Source organism: Vulpes vulpes, chromosome 6, assembly GCF_048418805.1.
Source record: "Vulpes vulpes isolate BD-2025 chromosome 6, VulVul3, whole genome shotgun sequence".
NCBI classification, from domain to species: Eukaryota; Metazoa; Chordata; class Mammalia; order Carnivora; family Canidae; genus Vulpes; species Vulpes vulpes.
In genome coordinates, this window is record NC_132785.1 from 63,245,856 (window position 1) to 63,262,799 (window position 16,944).

The following is a 16,944-nucleotide window of genomic DNA, read 5'->3' on the forward strand; positions in this document are numbered from 1 at the left end:
CTTATCAGATATCTGGCTTCAGGCTCTAGCACAGAGTGCAGTGAACATTTATCCCCAAAATGCCCAGGCTGGAAGGTTCCACCGAGGTCACCGAGGGTGGCCAAGTGTGTGCACCCTGTCTGGGACAGATTCCGGGGACTCAGGCAACACTTCCCTGGAAAATGCACCAAGAGGCTAAAACCTTAGAGCCACCGGTCCCCACTTCCCACTGATGTGCTCTTTCCCTGTAACCTTCTCTTCTCCCAAGGCCGGCGCACGGGGACAGGGTCCTCTGTCACAGTTCAGCCACCACCTGGCCAGGAAGCAAGGGATGGGTGTCCCCCCAGGGGGCGGGTGGTCCTGAACTCCCAGGGCCTGGGGCTGGCTGGGGACGACAGCCCTTTACCCAGAAGAGCAGTAACACAGTGACAGTGGTGCTGAAGACCCTGCTCCAGGCGCAGAGGTGCACACGCAGCAGACATTAGGCACTTTTATGTTCCCGGGCCTTTACTTCTCGCAGTGACCTGGCTATCCTAAGGTGAGGAACGATTGGCTGAAAAGCATGATCAAGCATCAAGCAGCCCTCCCACCAGGGAGTCCCTCCACGTTGCTGCATTTTCACTGACAACATGACTTTGTTTTTCACACCCCCTCAAGCTGTTCTCCTGAGGAATGAATCACGTACTTGTCCACACCAGAGAAAACACAGGGCAGGTCAGTGGAGGGGCAGAGGCAGCACCTCCCAAGGTGGGGGGCAGTCGCTGTGAGGTTGAGACCTGGGTGGAGGTGGAGGGACAGGGAGGAGGGAGCAGCCAAGAGGACTGTCCATGCTCAGAAACAGGCACACAGGGGTTAGAGCAGCGAGCAGAGAGGGGCTTCTCCACCAAGGCTGGCTTCGGGGAGCTAGGAAGGCTGCTCTACCCCCACCGCCCCTGGGGTCCCTTCTCAACACACAGTAGGTGGCTTCCAACACGTGGGCAACTCGGAGGCAGCGACCGTGAATGGGCATGCCGCGGGTCACATGCCATGAGGACGTGGTGATGCTCTTGTCAGTGGAGCACGTCTGTACAACAGGTAGAGAGCGGACGGGGTACCAACCATGCGCTGGTCAATCCCATGTTACCAAGGAGACTGAGGCCCTCGCAGGGCAGCTGCACAACCATTCCCGGGGGTACACAGCGAGATAGCTGCTCCAGCCGTAGACATGCCCAGAGCCACTCTCGGGCCTCGCCTCCTCACCCTCCTCGCTCACCTGGAACCTGTGCACCAGCTCCAGGGACTGGCTGTCATTCTGGTCGGCTTCGAGGATGACATCAGTGAGCTTGTGGATGATGACATCCAGGGGGCCCTGCTCCTCGATGGGCCGGCTAAGGTTCAGCTGTCAGGGCAGGGGGAGGACATGGAGAAAAGCATCAGCATCAACACCTGAGCCCATGGCCCTGCTGTCCCACCCCCCCGACCTCATCCCTGTACATCCCTGCAGCACCGGGACAGGGGGCAGGAGAGGGGCTGGCACTCATGGAAAATGCAGACAGGGACGAAGGCACAAAGCCACTGGGCCTCTAGAAGTCCTCGGCAGGCCCCACGTCTGTGTTTCTGTCCCCAGGCCCCATGCTGCCAGGTACAGAAGGTGCACACATGGGAATCAGGGCTTATCACAGCCACAGCGAGGGAGTACGCAACTGCCTGGGCCCCATGGGCGCGGCTGGTCCTGCTCCAATGGGGGGGCTGTGTTTATTTTTTCAAGAACAAGGGGTTGGGAAGATCACATCCCAAGGGAGCCAGAGCCACCCAGCTGACAGACAGTCGCCACCACCTGACCCTAAGACAGGAATACCTGCCAACAGCTGGGGCGGCCTGACACCATGCTTCCTGACCCACCAGATGTCTGTCGCCCGGCACCCAGCCACCACCACCTGTAAGTCCAGTTCCCTGGAGTCAGCAGTGCCAGCCTGGCACCTGGCTGACCCCGAGGACCTCGGCAGAAGCTGGAGAAAGCCACCAGCCTACCCCCGTCCCCACCCACACACAAGTGGGGCTCCCTCCAGGGTGCCAGGCTGTTTCAAAAGCTCCTAGCAAAGAAGTCACACGACAGCTCTGGATGTTCACTCCAGGCAGGCATCAGGCTAGGTTCTTATTCTCCAACCACCTGATGAGAAAGTGATTTTACAAATGAGGAAAGTGGGGACCCCCTTGGGTCTGACAGTGATGAGGTAGTAGTGCTCAGATGCAGATCTGAGGCTCTGCTTGTAGTTCAGTGCCTGCCCCCATCACCAAAGCCCACTCAGCCCTGGGAGGTGGAGCTCTAGTGCCACAACCACCTGGCTGCCCTGTCCTGGCTTCTGGCCAAGGGGCCCACGGAAGCACAAGAGAAGATGGGCGAGAGAAGATCAGGGTCTGTTCCCACCATCCTCACATTCCCTATCAAGCATGCAACCCCTCTCCCAAGGCTTCCCTGTCCCCAGGGCTCTCAGTACCACCCACCTCCCCTTGTCCCCTCGGCCAGGGGTGGTGACAGCTTGCCACTCTGTGAGCTTCACCACGACCTGGCAGCTGCCCCAACCCAGCCCACACCCTGTCATCCTCTCTTATTTAAACTCTTCTAAAGGTCAAACCTTCAGAAAGAACCAGCTCTTTCCTGGTGGTATTCTTAACTCTTCCCCTATTTTTGTTGCCTGCTAGAAAAGATGTTAAGGGATTTCCCTTATTAAGAAAAAAAAAAAAAGTCCCATGGACCTCACAATAATACTGTCACCCAATGGTGACTAGCTTACATGCAAACTAGAACAAAAGTCAGACTGGCTAAGAAGCTGACCCCTCTAGGGCTCCTGGGTGGGAAGGGAAGCAGCACTTGCTGGTCTCACAGCAAGCCCACTGTCACAGACCAGGACACCAAGAGCCCAGGGAGGAAAAGTTATCGGGCAAAGCCTTGTGGCTGGGAAGCAGCCCAGTAGGGGCTTGGAGGGAGGCCCCACAGCTGAGGTGCCAAGTGTTCTGGGCCTGCACACAAGCCTGGCTTATCATCCCCCTGAGCCTCAGTTTCCCCTTTGATAAACACAGGGACTTGCATGGACCCTCCTGATCCTGTCTGTGGATTCAGTATTACTTTTCCATCCAGACCCACTTCCCAGGAAAACAAAGCAAAACAAACAGAATTTGAAGGAAGGGAGTGAAGCCAGTGGAAAGTGGTCACATGGGCAAAGGAACAAATTCTCAAAAGAGGCCACAGACACAAACCCATATTTGCCCTAACCTGTGGCTCCACTGTAATAAGCACCACAAACAACAGGCCAAAATTTTCAGACCAAGGCAGTTGGAAACAGCAGAGAAGTGGGTCACACAGTACAACTTCAACCCCAGCAGCACACCCATCTCCAGACAGAAGCTCCCAGCTCTCCTGTGGGCCAGGAGGGGACAGAAATGTGTCCTGGGAGCTTGGGAAAGGAGGTGGGCACAGGAGATGCCCCTAGCTCATCTCAGCCTGGCACCCGCCTGCGCCCTGCAGACCTGATGTGCACGGGCTGTTTGGGAAAATAAGCTCTCCACATTCCCAGCCGCTCCACGAAGGTAAACAGTTGAGTTCTGGAAGGCTGCCACCTCTTTTTGTATATTTTCCAAGCATTTTTATGCCAATAAAACCCTTTCACAAGAACAGCCGCTTGGAACACACATCAGGCCTGGTCTGGTCCTGGCTTAGCCATCTCTCTGTGCAGCATCTTTACTGAGGCCTGACTGGAGTTACCACTGGTTCCAGAAAGTTCTCCAGCGTGGCTTCTCCTCAAGTGGCCAGATAAGTCACATGCGCCCTGAATAGTCCACCGTCCTTCAAAGATCTCAAGGAGCCCACTGCGGACAGGCGCTCAGGCAGGGCCTAGGTATTCCTGCAGAGGAGGGGACCCTGGTGGGCCGGCTGTACCTCCCAGATAGGGTGGGGAAGGGAACTCATTTCCACTGCCACACTCAGCCTCCAGAGAAGGGAACTTTCTCAGGGACTTGCTCTGTTCTGCAGGAGGGGTCTGATCTGTCCCTCAGCAGGAACAAGGATGTCTCAATGAAAGGGCTGCCCACTGTGGCCAGAGGAGATCTGTGGGTGCCATGCTTCCAAGTCACGCCACCCTGTGAGGCCAAGGCTGGACAGTGTTCTGTGCAGCACTCAGAGCTCAGGACTCAGAGGAAACAAGGGCCCAGTGTTTCCCTCAGCAACTATGATGGGAGGCTGGCTGGAGGGGGGAGGGCCGGGAGGAGTGGAACAAAGGCCTGCAAACCCCAGTGGCTGGAATGTCACCTCTGACTTCCATAGCAAGTGACCCAATCGACCCAGTCGTGCCTGGCCCAGTATTCAAAGTGACCTAGGCTCTGAATATCCCCTTGACCCCCACCGACCTCGTCAGGAGAGGAAGATGGGCATGGCAGATGCCTGGAAACCCCATCACAGCCGGAAACTGCTCTGTGCCTCACCTTCCCAACCATAAAATGACACCTTACTGGGCTGTTTCAGTGGATTACAACATCACATTTATGGATGTGGCACAGGGTTGCTCTACAGCAGATGCGGTGTTAACGCCGCCCTGAGTGCTTAGATAACATCCCACCACTGCTTGCTCACTCATTCACTCAACGAGTATTCTCTGGGCACCTCCGGGTGCCTGGCACACATGGCCCCTGCACTCCCTTCTCAGGACTCTGGGCCAGTGACGTGAATGTCCCGGGGCCCTGCAGAAGCAGAGCCAAGTGCCACGGCCACACACCGCTCCAGTCCTACCTGGGGCACAAGCTCCTGTGCTTGAGCCACCTGTCTGCCTAGAATGTCCCCCTGCCCACAAGCCCTCATCCACACAGTGAGCTCTCACTCACTTCTCAAGTCCCAGCTCCAAAGTTCAATGCTTTTCCAGACTTCTCAACTCACTGCACCCCAAACAGGAAGATTTAATGGGTCCCTGGTCTCACCCAAAGTCCTGGGACCCTTTGCACATCCTGCCGGGGTTGCAATTTAACTTCCAAATATCAAGTCATTTCTTTAACATATTCTTCCAGCAGATCCCAAGATCCCCCACCAACCAGGGCTGAGGCTGCATCCCGAGGACCTAGAACATGTTCCTGGCTTGAGGTAAGAAGAGTTTGCTAAATTCAACTGAGTGTTTTGAAGAACAAAGTAAACAATGCAGACCAACTAGAAGGAACATTCCAGGAAGCTGGGCGATTCCTTCCTATTGGGGGGTTAGAAACCGCCTCCTGGAGAAGGAGGGAGAGGGAAAAATGGGGGAAGAAAGGTGGAATGTAATGCATGTGGCAGGGGCAGCTGCAGAAACCATCCGCATTCAGTTCTCAACTTGCACTGCTCGTTGCCAATGCGTTGGGGGCTACAGGTGACCACCTCTGCACAAAGGTCTTGTCCTGTGGCACTGACCCCTGACTGGCACCCTGATACAGCCCCCACGGAGAGAGCATGTATGCAGTGGAGGGCACCCCAACAGAGGGTGCTAGCTCTTCCTTCTCTCCCAAACTTCCACACGTGCTTCCCTGACAGGATCAAGAAGCAGCCAGATATGGAAAAAAAAAAAAAAAGTAAGACCATCTCTGGGGCTCATCAGGGAGGCAAGGGACCTGGGAAAATGGCTCCCACACCATGCTAAGGCTGCTCGTCCTCCCTGGATGTGAGATGCAAGGTATTTGGTGCCTGCAGAAGTCTGGGCTGCTATAAACAACCTACACCTCTCTGAACGGCCAGACAGGCTGCAAATGGAGGCCGTGCAGGAGTCAGAGAGGCTGAAGACCACCCTCCTGTGGCTAGGGTCAGGTCTCAGACACTTGCCCTGAGCCAGGCCCTGTTCTTTTCTTTTTAAGATTTATTTATTTATTTTAGAGAGAGGGAGAGAGTGCACGCAAGGCAGGTAGAGGGTGAGGGATGGAGAGGATCTCAAGCAGACTGTCTAGTAAGTGTAGAGCCTGACCAGGCCCTATTCTAGGCACTCGACGCACGACCTGATACAGTTCTTGCAACAGCCTGCGATCAGGACCCTTGATAGGCATGGAGGCTAAATAACACATTGAGGTCTCACAGCTCATGCTGACTCCTAACTGTTCCCAGCCAACAGCAAGATTATGCAACCTCCCCCTGGGACTTCCTGGCTGCTGGCACAGTCTTTTGTTCTAATGAGGCACAGCTTGGTGGGCTTCCAGATGGAAGTTGGTCACCAGAAAGATCAAGCCACAATTGGAAGTTTGGCATTTTCAGCCCCATCTCCTGTCCTCCAGCAAGGGGAGAGGGCCTGGAAACGGAGTTAATGATGGATTGTGCCAACACAATGAAGACTCATAAAAATCCCAAAGGTGCAGGGCTTGGACCACTTACAGGCTGGTGAACACACAGAGGTGCTCCCAGAGGACAGGGCACTCTGCACCCTTTCCCACATACCTCACCCTGCGCTTCTCTTCCATCTGGATGTTCAACTAGATCCTTTAACATAGCCCCATATAATAAGCCAGCAAACAGGAAGGAAAGTGCTCCTGAGTTCTACGAGCCGCTCTAGCAAATGAATCAAACCTGAAGAGGGGGTCCTGGGACCCTCCAATTGAGAGCCATCTGGCTGGTCAGGAGCACAGTTGACAAGCTGGACCTGAGAGTCGCATCTGAACAGTGTGGGGTGGGGGAGCAGGCCTGTGGGACTGAGCCCTTTGGCTGTGGATCTAATACTATCTCCAGGCAGAGGCTGTCAGAACTGAGGTAAGTTGCAGGACACGCAGTGAGGGTTAGAGTGTAGCTCGCACACCTGGTGTTAGACGTGTTCTGAGTATGTAGTACACGTGAGAGTAAAGGACAATCACAGGAGGCGTGTTTTTCCTATTCACTAGCACGCTCCATAAATGTCAGTTCTTTTATTTTCCTGTTCTTACGATTCACATTATTGCTGACCAGTCGAAATTTCCCTGACTTTCTATAAAGAAGGGCTCAAGCACAAGGCAGAATTTGAATCTTACAAAGCCAGGTCACTTGTACTGACTCACATGAGACTCCTCAAAGGGTTTGCTACCACAATAAAACTTACTGTCATTGTTAATAACGATTAATATTTGGAAAGTTCTTACCTTGGGCCACATACTATGCTGATAGGAGCTTCCTGCATGAGGTGCAGCTGAGGACATTGAGTCACAGAGAAATTAAGGAATGGACCGAGGGTCATGGAGTTACAGCTGCCTGAGACCCGGGTCTCTCTCCTGCCATCATCCCCTTCTCCTTTAGTTCACTCCTGTGGAGTGGTATGTCTTCAAATGTAAGTTACTAGATGAAAAGTTTTGTCTTGATCAGGGTCTAGACAAAACAGCCTGGAGGGGAAGGCAAGTGGGTGCCCGTCTGCTTTGTTCCTCTGTGCTTGCCAGGGCTCTGGGCATCTGGGACAGAACTGCCCCATCTCCAACATGTAAAGGCTCGCCATTCAGTAACAGGTGTCCACTGAAGAAAAGGTCAGATCTACTGCCTCATGATCAGACCCCAAAGGGGAGCCCCGCCTTGGAAGACACAGCACCCATGTGTCTTCCCCACAAGGTTGGTTCCAAAAGACAACTTGGGGAGAGCAGGCTGAAGGCTCTTCCCCAGCAAGAGCAACTCTCACGCGCAAAGGAGAGCAAAGTGGCCCTCAGAGGGGTCAGGAGCAGGAGGCCACCTGCAGGTCGCCACCGACATCAGCAGGCTGGGCTGCTGGGACAGTGCTGGTCATTGCAGGCACTCCAGCTCCAGGAGGGGGAGCGGATGGTCGCCAACACCTCCTGACCTGCTTCCCAAATTTCTCAGTAACTGGTTTCCAATTCCTGGGTAATAACACACAGTGATCTGGTTAAGGAGGAAGAGTGAAAAACCTTTCTCTCCCAGAAGGTGAGGGGCCGAGTTGAGTTCACAGTATCATGACCAACATACTTTACAGTTCCAAAGTTCTGGGCGTTTGCAAACTGACTTTATTTCAAAGAGCCAAAAAACTTAAACCCACTCAGCAAGTGTGGCTCCTTAAGAAAATGGCTAACCCCAGGTTCTTAGGAGATAAGAAAACCCTGGTCCTTATCCAATGCTAGGGAGCCAGGTTCAAGGGTAGATTATAAAGATAAATACAACCATGCCCTTTGACCCAGTGAGACGATTCCCAAGGTGCTGGCCTAAGGAAAAAAATCAACAGGTGAAGAATCACTCCTGGTCCAGGGATATTTGCTGAGGTCACATCGACAAAATACACAGGACACATAATACACGTCCCCAAAATGAGACTGGCTGTACCATAACAACAGGTACACCCACACCAGAGGGTACAAAAGAATTACTGGGAGGAGGAGGCCTAGTGGAGACTAGCACAGGGTAAAGCGGTGTGCCCCAACCATGTGAACCGACATCTGCTGTGGACAAAGCTAGAAAGGAAGCACAACCAGAACATGAGAGGATCTGGGCACACAGGTCACTGTGGGGATAGCAGCCCATCTAGACACACAGCAGGATGCACATCCTGGTTCACTTGCCACTGGATGCAATCAAGAAACTGGTTCTGGCCAATGAGCTGTGAGACTGTGAATTGGCACCTCCTGGCTCAGCATTTAGCTGCAGGTACCTGGGCCTCCTGAATGCTCTCCATGCTGGCACAGGATTGGCAACGTTCAAGGTGGAGGAGCCTTGGATCTCTGAGCAATTTCGAACAGAGTTCCAGCATACCCCCAGGGCCGTGTGGCCGGGATGAGACACAACAACCCCCTGGTTTAAGCTGTGAAGATTTCGGGTTGTTTGTTAACACAGCACACCCTAGTCCTAACTGTGTGCCCCTGTGGTTTTTTCTTCTCCCATTTGTTCAAACAAAAGAAGAATGGAAGGGAAGGGAAAGGGGAGAAAAGTTAAAGAAAGCAAAAGGTAACTTACAGGTAGCTTATCAGGTTGAGACTTGGCTTTTGTTGGTTTTTTTTTTTTTTTAATTATAATTCAATATTTAGATGAAATAAGGCAATGGGGATTTATCCTGTAAGAGAGAAGATTAAGTGTCTAATCCTCTAGGATGGAAAGGTGGAAACCCCGAACGGAGCCACACCCAGCACCACTCAGAACAGCCCCTGAAGCTGCCTGACCCTGCGTGGCTCCGCGAAATGTGCTGCTTCCTACAAGCTCTGGTTCTCAGTGGTAGCTGCTGGCAGGAGTCAGGGCATGGAAACCAAACCCTCCCATTAGGTGCCAGGCACCAGCCTGGTCCTGTCCTGAGGGGAACACACAAGCCACAGACTAGAGAAAAAAAAGAAAGAAAACAGCATGAAAAGGGCTGGCAGATCCAGTCCCATGGAAGAGGAGTCAAAGGTCATGTTAACGAAGGCTGACTGCAGAGAGAGTGAGCGTCTCAGAATGGGGGTGCTCCCTCCTAATGCCCCATCCCTGGGCAGAGGAGCAAACCCAGAGTCCTCCTGACCTTAGCACACCCTGCTCCCTCCAGCCCATCCTCTTCCTCAGCCACCCTAAGCACAGAGGGCAGGGCAGTGTCCAGCCCACTTCCTCCCCTGCAGAGTGAGGGTAAGGAGACATCCTTCCTGAAACCACCCCGGCACGCCACAAGGACACAGGAGCCGACCCCGTGTGAACAGAACACCCACACACACAGATGTCGGCAGTTAGGCTCTTCCTCCTGACGTGAGGCTGAATGTTCTCTGGCTTCGAGGTAAGCCTCTCTCTGCCTGAGTGCTCCTGATGATCAGCACCACCAGGACCCTGCAGATGCCCAGGGTGCTTGCTGTGCTAAGCCCATCCCACAGGTATTTCCTCTAATCCTTCCAATGTCCCTGGGAAGCAGGGGAGGCTGCTACCACTTGATAGATGTGGCAAAGAACATTCTGGGGGGCTACCCAACCTGACAGAGGTTGTATAAGCATAAGCAATTAGGGGAGCTAGGTCGCTTGCCCCCCTGTCCTCACGGCTCCAGGACAGGGGTTCCTAGGCCCTCTGCTTTCCTCTGTCCTCCGGGTGACAGCAGGGACGGGAGGAGCAGCAGCATGGTCTAAGACATGGGTCTGTGGACTGGAGGCCGGTCTGCATCCATCTGGAGCTGCCACAGTACAGGCACCCCAGCACAGTCTTGCCCATGGCTCCAAAAAGAGCTAAATAAACATGGAGTCCATAGATGAAGACAGTGGCATTAAAAAAAAAACAGGAGATAGAAGATGGATTATTAATAAATGTTGCTGCAACCATTCAGTATCCATCTGGAAAAAATATATGGTAGATGCACACCCTCCTGTCTCCCACCAAAATAAATTCTAGGTGGAGCAAAGAGTTAATGATAAAAATAAAAAATAAATATTTGGAGAATCTGCGAGAGAACTTAAAAAAATTGAGGTGCAAAGAATCAAAGAAATGAAAACATAATACATTCTGAATCGTAGAAAAGTAGAGATTGCCATTGTGGCAAAAGCACTTTAAGTCAAGTGAAAAAGGTGCCAAAATGAGGATGTTAAACAGGTGTCGGCCCTGCATGGGGCGTTGCTGGCTTCAGGGCCCTTGGCTTGGCAGCCTCTACTGAGCCAACAGTGGCATGCTGTGTTGGCTCAGTAGATGCCTCCACTATTTTCATATATTAACCCCCACATTTACTTTGCCCTTTTTCGATTCTCTGTTAAGTTGTATGGTCTGGCACCAATAACCACAATGGTTTGGCTTTCCTTTTCCTCCCCTCAAGTCATTTTAATTATAGTAGCTATAAGTGAGTTCCCCCTCATTATTCTTCCTTTTTGAGAATTTTCCTCATGCTCATTTCTTTGTTTTCTACATGTCTTCTAGAATAGAACTGGGGCTGGGGGCAAGTTATGTTTATGGGCAATCTAGGGAAAACCAGTGATTTGACGTTGAATCTTTCTGCTGAGAAGAACGTGGTATACTCATGTCACCAATGTCTGGTTTTTTGATATATAACAAGCTCCAACAAATCACCAATAAAGAAACAACACTACAAAAATAAAAAGTGAACAAAAGAAAATGTTCAGACATGAGTATGGAAAAGTGAATAAAAACAGCTCCAAAGCATGTAAGTGTTAGAAAATACTCAACATCACATAGGAGACAAAAGCAAATTACATCTACGTTAAGATACCAGTTTTCACCCACCAGATTAGCCGGTTTGAGAAATTGATAAAACACTGTTGATCAGGGTGTGGGGAAATAGGGACTCAAATCCAAGGTGGGGGGGGAGTGCAAATCCAAATCATCTCAAGAGGAAACAAGTTGGTCGTATCTGTCTCAAGTGTAAGTCACAGCAGGTTCAATTCTAGGAACCGATCCCAGGTGAAGTGCAAAGTCAGGCACTGCTACTGTATTTGTTATGCAAGGCTGCACAGAAGAGGAGGGGTGGGGAGATGAGGGAGGAGGAAGTGGAGGAAGGGGGAAGGAGGAAGTAGGAGACAAAAGTCTACCAAAAGGGACAGACCAGGCATCTAATGGGAACCCTGACACGGAACAGCACACAGCCACAGGAGAGAATGGGGAGTGTCTTCTGTACTGAGAAGGGGAGATCTCCAAGAGGGTGCAGACTGCCAAGTATGGAGCATTACCTACGGGAGAAGAAAAGATTTACACGCACACTGCTTGTACATGATGAAGGTCACAAGACGCTCGTCAAAGTGGCACTCTCCAGAGGAACCAGGGGACGCTATGGGGAGCAGCATACATGTGCTCACTCTTTAGTTTCCAATCAGTGAGGTGTATTACTTACGTAATTTGGAGCCAGACCTGAATCGAAACCCAGCCAGCATCTAACAGGCACGGAGCACCTACTGTGTGCAGACATCACTGTGAGCTAGCCCCCAACCACCTGGGAGGCGAAACAATTATTATCCCCATTATACCGATGAGGACCCCAAGGACCCCGTTCACACAGCTAGTCAAGGAGGAGCCAGGACACACACCCAGGGACACAGATGAGCAGGACACGTGGAGGACAAGACTCCAGTAACTAAAGCTCTGAGTGCCCAGGACACGGACACTTCCACAACATGTACGCAGACCACATGCACTTGCGCCCTCATTACTAATTACCCAGGTCGCAGAGCACACACACTAGCCACCCAGTAAGCGATGGGATAGCCAACTGTAAAGGGTGATGGTCTCCACTGTTGTCCTCCTGGTCCCCTTTCCAAATCATACAGAGATGGCTCATTGTCCGCCATGTCCACCTAACCAGCCTGGTCTGTTCAAGAGCAACAAGGGGCTCACTGAAAACCTCTCCCAGTTCATAGCGTAGGTATCAGAATCAGAAGGAACCCTGGCTCTCTTCTCCTTGGCTGCTGGCCAGAGGCGCCAGGGCTCCATCACCCAGAGAGCAGCAGAGAAGAAGGAGCAGCTGTTCGTGGCTTCCCACCGTCAGAGGACATCGATGGGATGCCAGGCCCCAGGCTAAGGTCAGATCTCTGACTTCGTCCATGTCTCTAGAGACAAGGACTTTGGGATGAGAGTCATGCAATAAAGAGAACCCAGAGTCTTGAGCCACTGCCTAGAGAAAGCACCATCAGAATATGACACACGCAAGAAATAGAACCTTCACTGTGTTGAACCTCTGAGATGCCGGGATGTTTGTTACAGTGGCTTGCTGACAAACATGCCCAGCCAGGGCAATCTCTGTCACTGGGTGCCCAATGCCAGGTCTCAGTACTGGCAGGAAAGCTGGAAGTAGTGGACAGAGCCTGGGCCTTTATTTTATTTTTTTTTTAAGATTTTATTTATTCATGAGAGACACAGAGAGAGAGGCAGAGACACAGGCAGAGGGAAAAGCAGGCTCCCTGTGGGGAGCCCAATGTGGGACTTGATCCCAGGACCCTGGGGTCATACCCTGAGCCCAAGGCAGATGCTCAACCACTGAGCCACCCATGCCTGAGCCTGGGCCTTTAGTCAGTGACCACCAACCTCTCTGAGCCTGTTTCCTCATTTGTAAAATGGAGCCAAGGACACCTGCCTCCAGCATTTGATGAGACAGTGCTGGTAAAGCCCAGCAGCATGCAGCCCCACAGCGGGCCTTCTAACAAGCAAGATCCCCAGGAGTGGGCCATTGCCTCTCCCTTCCTAGATTTCTCTACTCAGTGTCCCTGGCCTCTCATCAGTTTTTGCTGGCTCCTCCACCACTGATGCCCCCCAGTAGTTGCCGTTCAGGTTCAGAATGGACTTTCCTGCACACTCTAATTCCCAAGCATCATGCTTACAGCACTGGCTTCTCTACAGCCTGTGCATCCTTGCCAAGGTCAGGGACTGTCCCGTCTTCCTCCCTGTGACCCCCACGTGGCCTGGCACAGCGCCTGGCTCTTCCAGGTGCCACAAGCAGGCACTGAATCGAACCCTGAGGCTGAAGACTCCGAACATCCATCCATATACCCACCCATTCACACAATGCTTATTGAGCACTTATATTACCACCCCTCCAGGAACCTGTTAGCCACATTCTCCATTAAGAAAACAAGACAGAGAGAAAGAGATCAGGTAAGTTGTCCAAGGTCACAGCCAACAGGGGGCAGGCCCAAGGGATTCCTGACCACAAACTCTTACCTACCCCTTTCCCCATGGCCACCAAACCTCATTCTTTCTTCAACACACTCACCCACCCAAGGCCACTGGTGCTGGCCTCAGGGAGGGGGTGCTCCCTGACTTTGACTTCTTCAAAGACTTCTCAAGTCCCAGACACTACATCACCCGCAGGCTCCCCTGAGCAAGCAAGGACACACAAGCCCTGGAGATCGACCAGGCAACACGGACACACCAGTTCCAGCCCCACCAGTTCCAAGAAATGCACCTTGTAGGGAGGATACTGCTTCCATGTAGTCTGAGAGCCATCTCTGAGATCCTGGATGGCTTTGTGGCAACTGTGTTCTTAGCCAAGCCAAGAGGCCATGACCTCTTGGGGGCTAGAGATGCCAGGGCTCCAACCACAGCACAGAAGGGCAGAGCAAGGAGCTGCCACATTCTGGTGGCCCAAGCAGCTTCCTGGGCCTGAGTCTTGTCCTGGCAAGCAGACAGACCAGGGGTCTCTTGGGGGCCCCTGATCATAGGTATCTACAGCTGAGCAAAATGCAGGATGAAAGAGTCACCAGACACTGACCCTCAGAGACCCTAGAGGGTGGACAAGGAAAGGAGGCACAGGGACAAGACTCTCACAGACAGGTTTCAGCTCATCTCACCTGACCGTCCCCTAGAGCTAAAAGCCTGAGCTGCCATGAAGTCTAGGGCTCCAGTTGCGCTCCCAGCCAGAGGAGTTCAAATGCTACCACTTCCTCGCCAGTGCCTCCCCAGGCCCCTGCTGTGCTCTCCCTGCACTTCGGACATAGGATTTCAGACTGAAACTACTGACTGAATTCCAAACTCTGTCCCAGACAGTAAACTTGAAGTTGGTGCCCAATGCACCCACCAAAGCCTCACACAGTGTGCTGGGCGCACATGGTGACAAAGGTGAGAAGAACGCCCTGTGGGTCACCAGGGTGAGTATCTGCATTTAGCAGAAATGACAGGAAAGGGTGAAAATAAAATGAGGTGTAATGTGTCCCATTTGGCAAACTCTCAAAACATCGAGAATGCATAATAGCAATCTTTGCTTCTGTGCTTTCAGATTTAAATAAAAGAGAAATCGCCAGCAGTTCACAAATCATACATAAAAGACCGTTGTCCTTCATTTGGTTTTCTTGTTTTCTTGAAATCTCAGTGTGTGGGTGGTAAATGAGGACAAGGGTACCTGCCTCACAGGGCTGTGTTTTCATCCACACATTCACTCATCTGCCCACGTGTGCCTACATTCATTCATTCCTGTGAGTGAATACGTTGGGCCTGGCATGGCCCAAGAACTGAAGACACACAGTGGTAGACAAGATGGCCAAGGCCCCATTCTCAGGACCTCATACTCTAGTGAGGGGGGCGGTGGGCCATAAACATACATAGGAGGCCTCCAGGCATCCACCACACATTATGTCAATAATGCAGTGTAAACAGCATGATGGGAAGGGTGGGGGGCCTAATCAGAGAAGGCCCGTTAAGGTTTTAGCTGTGCTCTCCAAAAATGTTATATTAAAGTCCTAACCCCCGGTGTCTCAGAATGTGACCTTATTTGGCATGGGGTCATTGTAGATGCAATTAGTAAGGAAGCTCCTCTACCCACACCCGGTCTCCCAGCCTGCCTCCAGAACGGTGGGACAATTAATCTGTTGTTTAGGCTCCAGGCTGTGGGAATGTGTTATAGCAGCCCAGGGAAATAATGCAAGGCTCCCTCAGGAAGCACCATGTGAGCTGAGACAGGGACAAGAAAAGCCCAGGAAAGATCCGAGGGAAGGGAGCTCCAAGGAACTAGGAAAGCCAGTGTGGAACCCCTAGCAGAGGCTGTGTTGAAGGATCTCCGGGTGAAGGGGGACAAGGAGAGGGGGCAGGCTGCGCAGAGCCTCCAAGGGCCAGATCAGGAGTTGGGAATGTGGTTGTGGGGGAGGGGAAGCCACTGGAAGGCACTGGGGAGGGAGTCGTGGTCTCGGCTCCCTTTGGAGAGACCATTCTGGAAATTAACACATGCAAGGTGTCAACACCGCCTCATATTTGGCCTTCGGTTGCTGTCATTTTTTGGCCCCACAGAACAAGGGGCTTAGGTAAGGACTTCAAACTCTAGGATGCCTCAAAGAGAGCCTGGGCCCGGTCTTACAGATGAGGGCCCCAGGCCCCACTGAGACCTCTGAATCTGGCCCCAAGAGCTCCTGGCATGAGAAGAGCTGCCCACCCCTTGGTGGGAGCCCCACTTCATGTCCCAAGCTGTGCTCTCTTCTTCCCCACCCAGCCCTGACTCACAGCCCAGGATGTTTTTTTCCTGCTGAAAACGGAAAACACATCTCAATGTATCTTTTATCTCTATGTTCCTCCCAGAATGGCAACTGGCAGCTCAGGTCACAAATGGCTGAGCCAAGCCAAAAATACATACTCTCTGCGCACCCTCTTTAACAACAAGGCAGGAAAACTTTGAGTCAAACTTCTACAAAGCCTGCATAGATTATATTTTAAGCCCCAAAGCAGTACGCTCGCTGTATTCACTTATTTCCAGTCCAAAAAAAGACCATTCCTGGAGGCCGTTCCCAAACTGGCATTTGATGTAATATTAATGAAGGAGCTTTTCAAAAAAAATTAAGCACATTCTATGAAAAAGTTCAGCACTCAAAATCGCTTGAAAAGGTGCTGGCGGTGGGTCAAGTTAAACAGGTGTCTTTAGCACAGGACTTCTTGGGTGCTTAAAAAAGCTCATGTGTGCTGGAGATTGACACAGTGGGATCTCGGATTCACGTGGGAAAACTCATGCCAGCTCACAGAATTTAGAAACTTGAATCACCACAGGTGAGCCTAGAAAATGCATGTGACCCACCCTGGCTCTGCGATGGGAGGAAATCCCCATGGATCACACATATACCAGCAGCGAGGGGGCAGCTTGATGCCCTTGACTATCTTCTGCTCAGTGATGTCCTGGAGCAGCATATGATGACCTTGGGGAGTTGCAAGGACTCCTGGAGGGAAAAACTACGCTACAGACAGTGATGTGCTCTGTGGCTCTGAGCAGCTGCTTATAAGCTCAGGTCAACAGGTGGCAAGAGGCAGGACAGCTCGTGTACCCGGTGAAGCTAGTCCTTGTCTGCAGGGTGAGCCTGGGCCTCCTACAAAGGGCTTGATGGGTTTCCGCTCACTGAGGTAACAGCTGCTCAAGAACCACATTGGAGGTCAAGACACAGAGATGCCAGAAGATACTGAGAGTGAAAGCAGAGATACAAAAAGGCCCTTGGGTCACGTGAAAGGAACCACTTTCTAGAGCAGGGCAGCAGGGTGAAATTGGGCATGGGCTTTCCCAGGGTCTACAAATTTATCAGCAAATTCAGACGTCTGCCCCAGGGCCTGCCTTACTATAGCCCTGTCAGTAAGAGGAGGACTCCAGGGTCACCTGAATCAAGCCTAGGGGACAGGGTCAAGGA

At 52.1% G+C, this 16,944-nt stretch overlaps 1 protein-coding gene across 7 annotated transcripts in view; it reads right to left on the minus strand.

Moving 5' to 3' along the window:
- The window catches only part of ITPK1 (inositol-tetrakisphosphate 1-kinase), a 161,793-nt gene that overhangs the window by 66,309 nt on the left and 78,540 nt on the right, over window positions 1-16,944 (minus strand). For 4 of the 7 annotated variants that reach the window (XM_072761183.1, XM_072761182.1, XM_072761187.1 and 1 more), the window contains one exon: window positions 1,232-1,357. The exons of the other annotated variants lie outside the window; for them this stretch is intronic. In XM_072761183.1, coding sequence (XP_072617284.1) covers window positions 1,232-1,357 — 126 coding nt within the window. The remainder of the gene's footprint in view (window positions 1-1,231; window positions 1,358-16,944) is intronic. 7 annotated transcript variants of the gene reach the window in all.